We start from the raw sequence: 17,779 nt of genomic DNA on the forward strand, positions 1-17,779 counted from the left end.
ACATCCTCAGCAAGATAGAGAGGAGCACCAGTTCCTTGGCTGGAGCTCTGGAATGCCCTTATAGAGTTGACGTATTGCAGGTGCAAAACCTATAAAAGGAATTCACAGGCACAGCGTAGGAGAAGAATCGTCATTATTTTTCCCTATCCTCCTTCCTCTCTTTCAGGAGTGTTCCTTGTTTCTTCCTTGTCTTTAGTTTTTAGTGGGGTTTTTTGTGAATAACATTCCACATCCCTCTGTTTGTTCAATTCTTCTCTCCATACTCCCCACCCCCCCCCTCTGCAGCCCATGGTTTTTTGCATATCCCGAGTGCCTACTTCTAATCTTCACCGCAGGAGGAAGAATATATTCTGCATTCAATTAAATAGCTGCTATTGTTACCTCGAAATGGGTTCCCCCTATAGTAATGTTGCTGTCAGGAGCAGTTAACGTAACGCACGCCATTACTCAAGGTAGTGTCTGAGCTAATTCGTTTCTATTTATTTTTCAGGACACCTCTGCACTACGCAGCTGCAAATTGTCATTTCCAATGTATGGAGACGCTGGTGACCACGGGGGCCAATATTAACGAAACAGATGACTGGGGACGGACGGCTTTACACTATGCTGCTGCCTCAGACATGGACAGAAAGTAAACAAGCCTATTTGCATTCCTTGTTTCAACTTCAGCACTAAGCCAGTGTCATTTCTGGTCTCTTTATGCAACAGTCTTATTTCAGAAAAAATACTGCCAGAACCAAAAGTATTCCCTTTCCCCTTCATGAATGCATTCAGCTACTTTGATTACTTTGAATAAGTTATGTCCTCTGTGTATTGAGAAGCCTCACAGTTCCCTTCAAGTTGCCGTCATATCTGCAAATGCAGCAGCTTGGACTTTATTTATTTATTTATTCATTTCATAAAATTTAGACACCGCTTGATTGTAAAAAACAAAACAAAAAAACCCCCCAAAGCGGTTTACAAAAAAGATAAAATGATAAAACCGGGGGAGAAGAATCGCAACCATACATACAAAAGTTAGAATGCTAAAACAAATTGAAATTGCCTCACTTTTCATTCTGTCTAAACAGATTAAAATTACCTCACTTCTTTCTAATACCGTCTTTCCATAGAATTGTTCCCTCTTGAGGTTAGTTCCTCACACAGGTAAAAGCTGTGTGTGATATGTAAAAAATTCACCTAGAGCCATTTTAGATTTCATGAGCCTATTGGTAAAACCAGGTCCTTAGTTACTAAGTTATATAGGACGTTTTTTCATGCAGACAGAAACAAGAGGGACTCTGTTTACTGGAGAGGAGCACTGTAGATGTTTTCTCCCTAAGGTAATGTTGCTGTGATGCCGTTCCTCAAGTTTCTGTCCTCCTGATGTAGAAGTGTAGGTGGGTTTGCGGTATATGGCTGCTCTTCTCAAAAGGAGAGAACACAAGTGTGTGGCAGCAAATATGATTCAGTCATTTGATCATTCATGTATTCGAGCCCTGCGTTAGGCCATAAATTCGTAGGTGACCCTCATGGTCATTTCCAACCCTACAGCCCTATGGTTCTATGATTCTAAGAACCCATTGCAATTTAGAACATTTTTTGTATACCTGGAGATACAGAGCTATCAGATGAAACATGCATTAGGGGAGGCATTGAGACTATTCTGTCATAGGGCCCCATCATATCCATGCACTCAAGAGATGGCAGAAGGATTCGGCAGGAACCTTGCACTGTGGCAGAAATTAAAATATCCCCAGAATACTACTCTTCCTCAAATCTCCTGGCCCAATGACTGAGGGCAGGTCCACTCCACACGTTTAAAGCACATCCAACTCACATTTGAAGCGTGTGGCTTCTCTCAAAGAATCATGGGAACTGTAGTTTTCCCCTCACAGGGCTACCATTCGCAGCAACCTTAGTATACTACACTTCCCATGCTTCTTGGGGTGTGTGTCATGTGCTCTAAACGTGCATTGGATGTGCTTTAAACACTTGGTGTTTAAAGCTTCCTGAATTCTCTTCCTCCTTGTGTGTGTATGTGTGTAATTTACCACATATAATAGTCACAGCTGGGTGAATTTGTACCTTTGTAGCCTGCCATGATGTATTGGTACCAGAGGATGTGATTATAATCTCTCTTCCTGTAATACCCAAGTCATTGTAACATGATTCCTTTCTACCTAGCTTGCTACAGATTCCATAGCAGCTGGGGACGTACCCTGTGATTAAAGTCTCCAGCAAAGATAATCTCAAAAGCTATGCCAAAGGAATGGATCTATCTGATCTGCCTATGAATATCAAAGAAAGAAAAGGGGGATGGGGTGGGACCTGATGGAATAGATTTCCATGATGTAGAGACAGAAAATATTTTTAGGGGGGAAAGGAAAGGATAATATTAATGCTCTTTAAAATTGGCTCCATACAGCAAGTATTGGTACCACTTGTACTTACAAGCAAGAGGTTTAGCCAGTCCCAGTTCCCTGGCACATGTAAATGTCCGACACACATATCTGAAAACATCAGTGTGCGCTGTACCTGTGCATGCTACTTACATGGGGGCATTGTAAAATGTTTTAGGTATAGCTGTAAAAAAAGGGGGGGAGTTGCGATGGGCCTTAAAAACTGGACATAGTCATTTTTCTCCAGTCAAGGGTTTGCAAACAGAAATATTTTAAGTGGTCTTAAAATGTTAAGGTATATATTGTGGCAGAATTCTTTCCTCAGGTATTTAAAACATTCCATTGTGATTGATTGATTGAGTGAGTGAGCGAATGGTATAGTTCAAGTATTTGCTGCCTTTAGTTTTGTGGCATCAACCCTTTGGAATTCACTTCCCTTAAATATTAGATAGGCACCACCTCTTTTGTCATTTTGGCGCCTGATGAAGACCTTCCTCTTTCAACAGACCTTTTAAGTTGAGATATTTACCTTTCTGCGTTGTATTGGATATGCTTTTTATATGTTTCTATAATTTTATCATTTGTTGTTTGCTGCCCTAGACTCTTTGAGAGGAAAGGTGGGATATAAATTTAATAATGAATAAGGTTCTTACCAGCTACTGAAGTGGCAAATGCCACAAACAACAGCACTGGGTGCTTAAGAGAGAAGACCAGACTTTTTGGAGAAACAATTCTGAAAATAGGAGTGCTGAACTTTTTGTGCTTTTTCTTCTTTTGTCTCTCTTTATAAAAATGGACATACCAAGCTTCTCATTTCTACTGACCTGATTCGTTAACGATATTCCTGGACAGGGAGCCAATTATGTATGAGGAAATGCTTTTGAGCTGCATTCAGGATTTCTGCTAATGAAACAGAATGCATTCATATTTTAATAGTGATAAACCCCAAGTCCTTATTTCTTCCATTCTATTTTAAGAACAGGAACATTCTGAACTCCCAGGGAAGAGTCTAGTTAGAACAGGTTTGCTGCTAGTGGCATCATGAGCTGCCATAGAGTTTAACTTTCTTGTTTTGTGAATCTTCGTTAAGAATGGAAAAGGCCAGGAACAAGTCCACCAGCGGTAGATTAGGTACCGTATTTTTTGCTCTATAAGACTCACTTTTCCCCTCCTAAAAAGTAAGGGGAAATGTGTGTGTTTCTTATGGAGTGAATGCAGGCTGCGCAGCTATCCCAGAAGCCAGAACAGCAAGAGGGATTGCTGCTTTCACTGCGCAGCGATCCCTCTTGCTGTTCTGGCTTCTGAGATTCAGAATATTTTTTTTCTTGTTTTCCTCCTCCAAAAACTAGGTGCATCTTGTGGTCTGGTGCGTCTTATAGAGCGAAAAATACGGTAGATCTCAGTTAAACATGAAGAATACAAAAGCAACCTTAGGGAGTCAAACCCATGGTGCATCTAGCCCACGAACCTCAGGGAAACATCAGTTTAAATTGGTTGATATAGCATAGCTGGTTGACCAGCTGATACATTTCTAGGAGACACATATTTCTCCAGACAGGAGTTGCTGGATTACAGCTCCTTTCATCCCTGACCATTGGCTACGTAGGCAGAAGTTGATAGGAACTGCAGTCCAAAAAGACCTGGAGGTATTGAAACAGTATTGCAGGCAGTTACAGCCACATGACAGTAACATCTGCCCTGTGACAATAACTTTGCAAAATTTCTGGAACATTTGTTATGGAAGCTTGATGTGACTCTTAGCCTTGTCCATAGGTCAGACAGTCAGTTGTTGTTGTTGTTATTATTATTATTATTATTATTATTATTATTATTATTATTATTATTATGGGTTCCTGGTGGCACCCATAAGTATGTACACTGCTCTGAAGTGAAAATGATGGCTGGTCACTTATGCGAATCTCTGAAGTGTCAGTTTTCAAAATGAGTTGCATTTTTCTGTCCCTTATGTTAAGAAGAAAGAATATTTTGGGTAACTCCCATGAGAATGCTGAAGAACTTGAAAGAGCCAATGAAATGAAGGAAAAAGCAGCTGCATTGTAAGTTTGGTGTCAATAGAGCAGTTTGACTCCATCTCCGTATAATGCTTTTGCTTCTGTGGGTTGAAGTTATGTGCGTTCCTTATTTTTGCTCACCTGCTGTGCTGCCGCATACAACCGCTGAGGCAATGAAGCGCTAACCTTTGAATTATGGTCTATAGATATTTGTGTATGTGTGTGTGTTTGTGTGTCTTTTTAACTTTTCCGTTCTGGCTGCCGCTGTAGCGTTCCGAGGCATTTTAAACGTGGCGTGCTGTTGTCCAAATCAAGTGCATTGTGATAATATGCTGCAAGGAATATATGTCCTTCACAAATTTAATAATCATAGCTGATGTTCCTTATGCCGTGGTTTTTGTTGTAGTGTTTGTGTTGATTGTCAACGAGGTAGAATATGCATGCAAGGAAGTGACACAGAAAATGTCATTGAATCTCTTTCCTATGGAGCTGTTCCCAAGTAAATAGACAACATGAGGAAAGCTGTTGGTTTTGAGAAATGCATAGGTTGACATTTAGAATGTGTGGGGTTCTGTAGCTGAAGCAGCGACTCTACTACAACAGCTGATTCTTCCAAAAGAATGGGTTTTAGAATCTGGAGCAGTAGTAGAGCTGATCATAAAGGATCTTATGACTTACGACTTTTAGAAGACATCTTAAGGCAGCCCTGTTTAGGGAAGTTTTTAATGTTTTCTATTTTATCGCTTTATTATTATTAATATTAATATTCTGTTGGGAGTGTTAGGATTGTCCTACTCGCATGTAGAATCCTGGCAGAGACACATGCCCGACGGGAATGTTCTCTCCCTCGTTCGGGAGCTTCAAAAGCTTTCTCCAGCCTGAACTGATACCAAGAGGCAATAGCACGCTTAAGGATCCTGCAGATCGTTAGCAGTTTGCGTAACAAACTCAGTAGCAACATTTTGGCTAATCTTCTTTATTCACATATAATACACTTGGAGCATTCTGACTTAGCTCCTTCCTATTTCTCATCAGACAGCAAAGAGAAAGAACAAAGGAGAATAGTCCCACATCATGGAAACACAGTAACATAAACATCCTGTCTCTGTCACTTCCCACTACGTGGAATGAAAACATACACCGTCATGTGATAGAAAACAATCCCATGACTGCAAGCACGGAGCAGGAATCCTTACAGGGAGCCCCCCAGAGTGGCTGGGGAAACCCAGCCAGATGGATGGGGCATAAATAAATTATTATTATTATTATTTCCCAGAACATTGGTTATTTCTGTGCAAAATCGAAGTGAATGTGAAAGAAAAGCCAGCATATAACAGGTGCAAGATTCTGTGCACAATGAAAAAGCTAGCTAGTTTATACTCAACACCAGGAAATGTTGTTGTCTTGGCATCAGTCTTTATGTCCAATCAGCTGGTACAACTTAGCATTTATACTTGCAAATATTCCACAGGTGTCTAGAATTCCTTCTTCAGAATGAAGCCAACCCGTCAATCCAGGACAAAGATGGATACAATACCGTGCATTATGCTGCTGCTTACGGACACCGGCAGTGTTTAGAACTGGTGAGTAGGCCGTGACTGCTACTGAGATGCTACATGCCAAATGTTAGCTTCTGACAAACAGTTTGTCATGTTCTTAACTCTGCAGGGCTGTGGCGGTTGTTTTTGAGTCCTATTAGACTTTAATATTGGGTATGGGGTTAGGGAAGGGGGGTTCCCCAGAACGGACAGAATTCAAGACTGCATCCAGTGGTGCCAGTGTGGTGTAGTGGTTAAGAGTGGTGGACTCGTAATCTGGTGATCCGGGTTCGATTCCCCGCTCCTCCACATGCAGCTGCTGGGTGACCTTGGGCCAGTCACACTTCTCTGAAGTCTCTCAGCCCCACTCACCTCACAGAGTGTTTGTTGTGGGGGAGGAAGGGAAAGGAGAATGTTAGCCGCTTTGAGACTTATTCGGGTAGTGATAAAGCGGGATATCAAATCCAAACTCTTCTTCTTCTTCTTCTTCTTCTTCCTCATAAAGTAGAGCTTGGAAATGGGGAGATAAATGGCTGGCTAATCAGCACGAAATCTCCTAAACCCTTTTAGACTGCAGACGCTGAGTGGAAGTGCCTGAGGCCAACTCTGCTGATTGATGGCCACAGTCAACAACTGCTTCTGTAGTTTGACAGTACCCTTGGCATACCAGCTGCTGAAAGTGAAGTGTTGTTTTCCATATAGGGTTGTTGATTCCATGACTCTTCATGGACGGGCTAGGTATTGTGAGCCACTACAGAGCCTAGGACTTGCCGATCAGAAGGTCAGCGGTTCGAATCCCCGCAACGGGGTGAGCTCCCGTTGCTCGGTCCTAGCTCCTGCCAACCTAGCAGTTCGAAAGCATGTCAAAGTGCAAGTAGATAAATAGGTACCGCTCCGGTGGGAAGGTAAACGGCGTTTCCGTGCGCTGCTCTGGTTCGCCAGAAGCAGCTTAGTCATGCTGGCCACATGACCTGGAAGCTGTACACCGGCTCCCTTGGCCAATAAAGCGAGATGAGTGCCGCAACCCCAGAGTCTGTCACGACTGGACCTAATGGTCAGAGGTCCCCTTTACCTTACCCCTTTACAGTAAAAGGCACATGGAGGGGAAGACTCGTTTTCTTGAGTTACACCGTAATGACCATCTTTCCTCAACGCTCCTTGTCGCAGAGCACGTGTTGAAGTGCCCATTGCATTAATGTGGTATGCACCATGCTATCTATGAAACTAATTGAATAATAAGCTTCATTGCGGTGGGGGAACCAGTTCAGTTCCATGCCACAGTCCCCCCCGCCCCCAAGCAAGCTGCTGTCTTCTCTGCGTTAAGTTTTGCTGCTCCTCAGTAGGGAAGCGGTGATATTTAAAATACTGACAGATGCAGCCTTTAGCAGAGTTTCACAAGTAACGACATTTGTTATCACGGTACTTCAGTTTTAATATAAAAAGTGTCGAGAAGGCTTTGTCTACCAGACTTCGCGTAGTCTGGGAAGTAAATGAGGCAGTGACGCCATCTTAAATAACATGTCACAAAAGGAAAAGGCGTGATGCAGATACTTGGGTCTCATTCATCTCTATCTGTGGTCAACCATTCATAAAGCGTTTGAGTGACAGTCCCATGTATTAATGGATAAATGAGTGCCAGTCATTCCCGTTTGCTTTTGCTATACTAAAAATAGCCTCTCCCCCTAGTGTATTCATTCCTCTCTGGGCTAATTCTTTTGAGCCTTCATTAATCAGAAATAGAAACTGAGATCATTTGATAATATTTCATGGTTGTGATAAGATTAACATCCTTGAACTGTATTGGGTTTTTCCTAAGCTGCCATTCCAAAGAAAAATCCAATTATAAGTCTGATAAGTATGACATGTTGATTGCTGTCAAAAGATACATGGAAGGCTGTTGAACTGATAAAATAAATGTCTTTCTGCAGTGTATAAAATAAAATATAAAGTATAAAATAAATGTCTTTCTGCAGTGCTTCTTAGCTGGCCTACCGGACATACTATATTTTTCCGTCTATAAGACACCCCCACATATAAGACTATTTTGGGGCAACAACCAATTGCCAATCCACCCTTGGCACTATCCGTGTATAAGACGCCAACTGATTTTTACATTTTTTGAGGGGGGCCCTAGTCTTATACACGGAAAAATATGGTACTTATTCTCCTGCCCTGTATCCCCTATATTGTCTGTGTCAATATAGTATAAATAAACTTATAATATACTTTCATGACATATAATTCCCCATTTTTTTGGCTCTTGGAGAAAGAAAGTGCAGCTGAAACACAGTTAAGACTTTGGTATCAAATCTAAATCAAATCAGTTGTGAGCTAGTAAATCAACCATGTTTGTTGAGCTGTGCATTTGGACATTTCAGTCCACATAATATTTTCAAAACGGCAAATTCTGTAGATTTACATTTAAATGTGAACTGAGTCAAATTCCCCCCCCTTCACATCCCTAGGATAGGATGAGCGATGTATGTGACTAACTAAGCAAATTTAGATTGGCCTTGCAACTTTTTAATTATATTTTTTTACAAGCTTACTAAAGTATGTAGTAAGTAGTCTAGTTACCAACTGCCAAAATGAAGAAATGTTCAGAGAAAGGGGAGAAGAAGGGAAAACAAAATTAGAGAAAAGGGGAAGAACAGCATCGTGTTTGACACTGCAGTTTTAAAACACACTGACTAGAGAAATAATGAAAATAATAATTTTATTTAAAATATTATTTTATTTCCTATACCCTTTTAAAATGTGGGGGTTTGGGGGGGTTATTTGGTTCTTTTTATTTTGATTATGTATTTTGTGGTTTTATATTTTGATTTTGTTCTGTGAACCACCCTGAGACCTCCAGGTATAGGGCATCATCATCATCATCATCATCATCATCATAATTCATACCCTGCCCTACTGACTGGGTGGCCCTCCAACTGGGTTGGCCCTCCAACACTCTGGGTGGCTTCCAACATATATAAAAACATAAAAAAAACATTAAAAGGCTTCCTGATACAGGGCTGCCTTCAGATGTCTTCTAAAGGTTATATAGTTACTCATCTCCTTGACATCTGATAGGAGGGCGTTCCACAGGGCGGGTGCCACTACCAAGAAGGCCCTCTGCCTGATTCTCTGTAGCTTCACTTCTCACAGTGAGGGAACGATCAGAAGGCCACCAGAACTGGACCTCAGTGTCCGGGCAGAACGATGGAAGAGACGCTCCTTCAGGTATACATTAGACACAGTGCCATTGGACTTTACGGGAATAATAATAATAATAATAATAATAATAATAATAATAATAATAATAATAATAATTTTATTTATGTCCTTCCCATCTGGCTGGGTTTCCCCAGCCACTCTGGGTGGCTTACAGCACATAAAAAATTGTAAAACATTAGACATTAAAAATTTCCCGATACGGGGTTGCCAAAAGTCAGATAGTTGTTTATTTCCTTGATGTCTGATGGGAGGGTGCTTCACATGGCCCGATACATCACGATGTTGAAAATCAGATATCGCTCAGCTCTGTTAGGTGCTTTGGAAGCTAAGTTTGAGAGAACTGGTCAGATAAGGAGGCTGATACCTTTGTCCCCGTCATTGGTTATAATCCACAACTGTCAGGAGTGGCAAACTGCGTTAGCAAGGACCCGTCTCATAAAAACCCACTTTTAGAAAATTGGAATACAGGTTTTATTAATTGAAACAGCCAATCTGACAATTTTAACATAGTCTTAATACAGATAATTAATTTCAGTGTTATTATATTTGAGAATCAGATGTTGTAAAAGGAGCTAGAATCATAGCTGCACTCCCATTATTCCATCACCTGTTTGTTCCTCTATCAGATGTGGCAGTAGTGATAATATATTACCAGCAAGTGTTGAACCCTGTATAGACTGGTAGACCTGAAGCTTGAAGGCATGTACATAGTAACAGATATAAGCATTTCTCCACCGTGTCTGTTTCTCTGGCGCAATATATAATTATAGAAAATCCCCATGGTAATTTATCCTCAATTAGCACAAAGAATTACGCCTGGCAAGAAGTACTGTAAGCTAGAGAGCTATCAGTTTTGCTGGCAAATTTTGTGTTGACGTTAGAGCAGAGGAATTCAACATTCTGGGTAGTAATCTCATTAGCCTTTCGTTTCCTCCCCCCCCCCCCCGCATTCTAATCAGGGTTAAGATTAAAAACCAGCGCCACTCCCCAATCCTGCATTTTCATAAATAATAAACTCCCCACCCGCATTATATTTCAAATTGCCGTCTCCCCAGTTACTCTGAAGTAAGGAACTTTTAGCTGCTTTGCTTGGAAAATAGTTTTCAAGTTTACGCGTTCATCTTTGAACAATTGGGTGATGCGCTGATAAATGCTATCACCTTGGTAATTGAGATAAAATTAACTTTTCATTTCAGAAGGCCTCTTGGAAGAAGTGCATGCTAAGATGACAAAGAGGATACAGTTTACAGTCATTTTATTTATGTGCCCACTAGAGAGTGATATTGTCATAGCCCATGTAGTTGAAGACAAGTGGTCAATTGCTTACATACAGGCAAAATCTAATCGCTTGTCTGGTTGGTGATGAGGGCAGCTTTGCCAAGGATTTTAACAGGAAAGAAAATACTTGTTAAATTTGGGGACTAACAAGGGTTTGCAATCAGGGTCAAATAGCCTATAAAGCAATGAGAGTCAGAACCATGTAACTTCAAAAAATAGTGACAAATAGTATAGTATTCCAAAAGGTTAAGCATATACCCATTGTTTCACTTTTTTCAAAGGTTGGGATCTAGGAACAAGCATGCTGGTGCTAGCGATGCCAGAAATACTGTTGGAACATCAGTAGTAGTAGTAGTAGTAGTAGTAGTAGTAGTAGTAGTAATAATAATAATAAATCTTATTATTTATTCAGTGAAAATTCTGGCTCGAGCTGGGCAAACCTTCTCAATTTTTGTTTCTCTCAGGTTCTCATTCTTCCAGCCTTAAGCTGAATTCTATACATTTCTGATTCAGTTTGTGAATTATTTTTTTAAGTCCTTGTGAAAATCTGACTGGATTGTAGTGCAAATTTCGTCGGATATACGCATTTTTGCGTGCAATTTTGCCTGATACGCCCCTTTCTGCAAACGATTTATGCGATGCATTCTATATTTTCACTTATACATTTTTTAGGCACCCTTTCCCCTAATACACATGTTTTGGTACAGTTGGAGAATCACTCTGCAAAATTCAGAGAAGCACAGATTTCAAAGGATAGCTGGGTTTCAGATATTGTTTCAGGAAGTGCAAATTATGTATGTTTGCATTAAAATCCTAAAGGAAGCAAATTTCTCCTCCATCCATGGCTCTGGCTGCCTATCTCTGTGATATGTGTGTGTTCCTTTTCTCAATTCTAGCTGAAGACGTAAAGTTCACTGAATAGTAGACAGCATTCCTATGTGTGGTAACTTATAAGGAAATGGTTATAGGAATGAAGCTTATACACAGGCAAAAAGTTCATAACAATAACATTAGTGTTGAGTATAATCGTAACACTGGCTTTATTTCCTTGTTTTGGAAAAGTGCCACCATTAACGGTGAAGATTCATTATGAGATAAGCTGATTAAAGGCTCTGTCCTGCTGTCACTGAAGTCAGTAGTATCTAAATCCAGTTGTCTGTGTGGTTTGGGTTTATTTTATACATTTTCTAAAAATAATATTTTTAGGTACTTGCACTCCTCTTTCCTTAGCCCAAAGCAGCTTACAATATCAAACTGGTATAAATACAACATAAAATAACAGCAGCAGCAGCAACAACAGCAAAATCAATGTAACAGACAATAAAATGAATGCAGCAGTGTGCCTAGCATTTACCTCATGAACAGTAAGAACTGTGTCCCTTTCAACCACTGATAATGGTATTGCCTCTTGTTGTTGTTTTTTAAAAAAACATTTTTGGTGTTTTCCGTTAACTCAGGGGGGTATGTGTGAGACATGCCTGAAGACTAAATAAAATTACCGTATTCTTCACTCTATAGGACGCGCCGGACCACAGGAGGGGGAGAACAGTAAAAATAAAATTCTCCCCCTCTCTGCTCAGCGCCCCTTCAGCAAAGCGACAGGACAAACTGAGCCACTTCCATTTCTCCTCCCGCTTCGCTGAAGGGGCGCTGCGCAGAGAGGGAAAACTGTCCAGCGCTTCTCCAGCGAAGCGAAGCCTGGAGAGCAAGAGGGATCGGTGTGCACCGACCCCTCTCGCTCTCCAGGCTTCAGGCGGCTATCCGCAAGCCATCGGAGTGCAGCGGGAACTCCTGCTGCGCTCCGAAGGCTTGCGGATAGCTGCCTGAAGCCCCCGGATTGCAGCGGGAGTTACCGCTGCGCTCCGGGGGCTTCAGGCGACTTCAGCGAAAGCAACGTGAAGCCTCCGGAGCTCGGGAGGAGCTCTCCCTCTGCACTTCGGAGGATTTGTGTTGCTGTAGCTGAAGCCAAGGATCCTGCATTCGCTCCGTAAGACACACACATATTTCCCCTTAATTTTTGAAGGGGAAAAGGTACGCCTTATAGAGCGAAAAATACGGTAATCTTTTCTGATATGCCCGCTTCCCCCAAACATGCATGTTTTGCCGATCATCCCCTTTCATGTGCATTATCATTTCAGCAGAGGTACAAAGCTCTGTCACTTCTTTATTTGTTGTAGCTTCTGGAGAAAACGAGCCACATTTTTGAGGAATCCGATTCAACAGCTACAAAAAGCCCTTTGCACTTAGCTGTAAGTACACAGTTTCAGTATTATATTGCTGCCTAACTCAAATAACAACGCACAAGGTGTTTGGGTGTTTCCCCCCCTCTCTCCTTAGGATTCTCCCACCCCCCACCCCCGCCAATATTTTGTTTTTTGTACTTCTACAAACCTTGGGGGTTCTGATCCCTTTCTCAAGTGCATGGTTGGTGCCGTCTTGGTTACAGAAGCACACATGCACTTGAGAATACATTTGCTATCAATATATAGGATTTCTTGCTGGAAAGAAAAAGGAGGACACTAAATGAGGTACTCAAAATGCCCATTCCCCCAGTGTTCCTTTTGTGTATGGTCATAGAATCATAGAATTGTAGTGTCTGAAGGGACCACAAGGGTCATCTAGTACAACCCCCTGCAATGCAGGAATATTTTGCACAAGGTGGGACTTGAACTCCCAACCCTGAGATAAAGAGTCTCATGTACCAACTGAGCTATCCTGACCACCGACCATACTAGCTGGGTGTCAGGAATGAGCCAGCTCCAAGCAGTGGTTTGCAGCCAACTACAGAAAGCAGCCTGGAACAGAGAAGCTTAGATTTTACTCAGGCAGGAGAGAGCCGACAGATGCAAACTTTGGCTCTTCCTGATCTTGAATGGCAAACTGATAAGGCAGTAGGTGAGAGCAGGCTGGGACACAGCCAAAGCTCTCAGGAAGCACAAACGGGTGTGAACAAGAGACAGTCTTTCTGAACAGGAAGAGGCTGGAGCTGATCCACTAAGTCTGAAGAGTCGGCGAATGGGAGGGCTGCTAGATAGGAAGCTAAACAAGAGATGTAAGGGTCCTAAATTCAGTATCTTCTGTCGACACCGGAAGGAGTCTTCAGAAGGGTCATCTTGAGTGATGCTGCCAGAGGCTTTGTTAGAGCCGTCCGGAGCTATCTGTTTGTTTTTGCAATTAAATCCTCCTTTTTAATTAGCTATGCTCACTGTGTCATCAAGCTGGGAACCTGGACTCCTGACACTGGGACTCATGGTAATTGTAGCCCAATTCCTTCCTCTGTACAATGAGTAAGCTTTGTAGGGCCCTCTTAAGCATCAACAAAGAAGGGGGTATTCCGTTTTGCAGCCTGCAAACAAGGCTACAAATGTTGTTTTGATGCAGCCCTAAAATAAAAATTAATTTTAATCTCAGGTGGTGCTGGGAATCAGATTGCAGATTTTTAATACCCTATTATCACATTGAAGGCCTCGTTTTCGTTTTCATCTAGTTTATGTCGTTACTTGAAATAAAGGAATGTAAATTGAGTTAATATGAATATACTACACGCAGAAAAGGATATGAACATGAACACATGTCATCTTTAACCAACAGTCTATCTCATATGCTTAAAACATAAAATTCAATATGAATTTTAATGCATACCTTCCTGCATATTCTGTTCTCATTAACATTCATAGGAATTGCACATCAATGAAATAATTAGAATTTTTAATCCTATTTGAAATGCTGCAGCTTTTAGCTTTGATGAAAATAAGATTTTAGAATGAATGTAAGATAGAAATAATTTTGTATTTGCCTCTTCAGCATTAAAGCCCTATTTTGTCAACTGAACGGACAAACCCAAAATTACAACAACACTACAATTACAAGCTACCCTGGATAAATGCAGAGAATACACATCCAAATTTAATTTTCATAAGAGATCTTCATCTACACTTGTGCTGCAGTTGTATGCAGTGAGCATTTCATTTTTTAAAAACCCTTTTAAAATGAGAGTTGAAACGTCAGATAACAAAATACGTGAATTTCAATGATAATTTCACAAATTTTCATGTCTGTAAAGGAGCATTGTTCTTGTTCAACTGAGAACCAGAAAAATTGTGTTAAACTGTATCTAGCCACAACTGCATGCAAACTAACCTCAGTGCTTCTTAGATATCCAGTAGCAGCTCCACTAAACGCTCCCATAGGCAACCCATTTCTTGAGCACCCTTTCTGATTTGCATCCGTTCCTTATTGAGCATTCTTTCTGATTTGTTTGCTGGGTGGCTATATGAAAATGAGCACTCACCCCACACCCATCCTGATTTGCTTTCAGGATGTCTTCCCATTATTCATTCATCCCACACTTTCCCTGTCACCTTCCTAACTGCAAAAAGTCTGCTCCTTTTTAAAAGTGTATCTGTTGTGCTAGGGTGACAGAGCCAATTAATGCACTTTAATTGTGTAAAACTGAAGTCTGGTATGTGTTTGGATCCCACCTACAAAACACTGGAAGTCTGGAGGTGCCCTTAAGCTGCAATCTTAAACATAGGATTGCATAGGATTAGTAAGACTAACTGAACATACTGGAGTAGACAAACACAGGATTGTGCTGTTAAAGTATCTGTTGTTTAGCTTCTGACCATCTCCCATTTTGTATATTTTTTTAAGATTAACCTAAAGTTGAATAAGATAATACAGAATTGGCCATTATATACCGTATTTTTCGCTCTATAGGATGCACTTCCCCCCCCCCTCCAAAAATTAAGGGGAAATGTGTGTGCGTCCTATGGAGCGAATGCAGGCTCCTTGGCTTCAGCGATAGCAATGTGAAGCTTCCAAAGCACAGAGGGAGCAGTCCCTCCGCGCTCCGGAGGCTTCGCGGTGCTTTCACTGAAGCCTAGAGAGTGAGAGGGGTCAGTGCGCACCAACCCCTCTCGCGCTCCAGGCTTCAGGGATAGCCGCCTGAAGCCTCTGGAGCGCAGCGGGAGCTCCCAGGAAGCGCTCCGGAGGCTTCGAGTTCCTTTTGCTGAAGCCGGGAGAGCAAGACTTTCCTGGCTTCAGCAAAAGGAACCTGAAGCCTTCGGAGCACAGCGCGAGTTCCCACTGCGCTCCGAAGGCTTCAGGCAGCTATCCCTGAAGCCTTCGGAGCGCAGCGGGAACTTGCGCTGCGCTCCGAAGGCTTCGCATTCCTTTTGCTGAAGCCAGGAGATCAAGACTCGCCTGGCTTCAGCAGAGAGGGATAGCTGCACAGCGGTCCTTCAGCGAAGCGGGAGGAGAAATTGAAGGGGCTCCGTTTCTCCTGCCGCTTCGCTGAAGGGGTGCTGAGCAGAGAGGGGGAATATTTTTTTTCTTGTTCTCCCCCTCTAAAACAAGGTGTGCCCTATGGTTGTGTGCGTCCTATAGAGCGAAAAATACGGTAACCTAAATCTCTTGCAGCATAGATCTCATAACTTGTATGTGGATTGTTTGCAATTGTACATACCTACGCTTCTAGAGGAGAGCATTTGTAACTTGATGTGTTTCCTGTAATCACTACAACCCAGTTTTTGCTAAGTCACTGCATAATGATTTTAATCAGTTTTTCATGGTATCTTGCAATAGTGTCGTGTCAGATAAAAGCATTAGAAGCTATAAGTTGGTGTGGTAAATACTAAATGCAATGAAACCGGATGCTTCAAGACAAAAAAGCATTAAATGAGGTATATCGCCAGTATAATGACTTGTCTTCACTGTCGAAATAAATTAAATTGTCTAGTAGCACCTTAGAGACCAACTAAGTTTGTTCCGGGTGTAAGCTTTCGTGTGCATGCACTGAAACAGAAGTCACCAGACCCTTATACATAGTGGGAGGGTGAGGTGGGGTTTTTCTTCATTTTTGATTATTATAATAAGGACTATCTCCCATACGTAAAATGCTTATGAAGTGCTTTGACCTGAAGTAGTAATTTTTTGACCTCTAGGCCTATAATGGTCATCATCAAGCCTTGGAGGTGCTTCTCCAGTCTCTGGGAGATCTGGATATTAAGGATGAGAAAGGACATACTGCCTTGGACCTGGCTGCATTTAAGGGACACACTGAATGTGTGGAAGCGCTCATCAACCAGGGTGCTTCAGTTATGGTGAAAGATAACGTCACCCAACGGACCCCGCTTCATGCCGCAGGTCAGTGAGATGCTGTGATTTGTATTTGTTGGCTGCAGTGCAAGTAAACTGCATGCAGAGAAGAGAAGAATGGGGCAGGGCTGTAGCCTGGTGATAGTGCAGCTACTTAGCTTGAGAAGAGATCCCTGTTGGGAGTGCTGAGTCAGATGGACCGATGAGCGTGGCTCAGCGCAAGGCAGCTTCCAGTGTTGCTAAGAACATGTATAGAGTGTTTGCTGTTGAAGAGGCAAGTTGCTTTTTTAGACCAAAGAGCACCTTACCTCTTCAGCAGTGGGAAACAAATTCAGCAGAGACCGAAGCTATGGTTGGGCCTCTTCCAGTAGTAACATAGATTGAACCTATTTCATTGCCTGTGCTAAAAATCTTGATCTTCCTTACCCCCTTGAGACCATTACCAGTTATCATTACTTCTGAACTGGCTATTAGGCCTTTTTTGAAGCAGTCCGTTCTGTATTCACACAAACTCACCTGTAACTGATGACTAAGTGTCGACATGTTACTTTTTCCTATGTTCTGGTTTGGTATGGAATGCATACTGCTGTTTATCCAGTGTATTTATCTGCATGGTACCAAACAAACAGGACGAGTGCGATCTTTTGTACTGACATATTGCAGCACCTCAACATGGTCTGACAGAGACCTCTATTGGCTGAATAAAATTTGTACACCATACACTAGTGGCCAAGCTTGTGGAAACCTTTTGGAGAAAGTGTATTTCCAATCAGGTGTCATCTTGTTTTGGCAATGATGGCTCATAAATTCTAGCATTTAGACCATATTCCTGCAGTCTGCGCCAAACAGTCCTTGCACTCAACTTCATATCACATTGCGCCATGTCATCTTGTATACACCCAGATGATTTTCTTATATCACATAAGCACAGTCTCTCAATTCTTCTATCGTCACTTGCTGTTGTGCACCTTTTCCTGCCTTTACCAGTCTGATTTTGTAGTGACTGAGTCTCCTTATACCTCTTAAGAAATTTAGAAATGCCACCTCTGGTTCAAAGTTTCCACCAATTTTTCTTCTAATTTATTCATAGCTGTAGCCTTGTTCACTTAATATTACTATTTTACATCACTTTCTGGGTGACCAGTCAACTCTTTGCACCATTTCTTTAATTTTATTACGTTTTACAAGCTCGCTAAATGAAAGAACAAGAAGCCCCAACCAACTTGATAGCAATCACATAACACACTGACAA

The 17,779-nt window shown here is 41.7% G+C and overlaps 1 protein-coding gene across 11 annotated transcripts in view; it reads left to right on the plus strand.

Moving 5' to 3' along the window:
* Positions 1–17,779, plus strand: part of ANKRD44 (ankyrin repeat domain 44) — a 151,922-nt gene that overhangs the window by 113,423 nt on the left and 20,720 nt on the right. For 8 of the 11 annotated variants that reach the window (XM_081202657.1, XM_081202659.1, XM_081202653.1 and 5 more), the window contains exons 14-18: positions 491–631; positions 4,355–4,438; positions 5,865–5,976; positions 12,606–12,677; positions 16,374–16,575. In XM_081202657.1, the coding sequence (XP_081058783.1) occupies positions 491–631; positions 4,355–4,438; positions 5,865–5,976; positions 12,606–12,677; positions 16,374–16,575 (611 nt within the window). The remainder of the gene's footprint in view (positions 1–490; positions 632–4,354; positions 4,439–5,864; positions 5,977–12,605; positions 12,678–16,373; positions 16,576–17,779) is intronic. The other 3 variants (XM_081202661.1, XM_081202655.1, XM_081202658.1) reach the window with 1 other exon arrangement.

This window comes from Podarcis bocagei (assembly GCF_964188305.1).
Source record: "Podarcis bocagei genome assembly, chromosome: 1".
Lineage (NCBI taxonomy): Eukaryota > Metazoa > Chordata > Lepidosauria > Squamata > Lacertidae > Podarcis > Podarcis bocagei.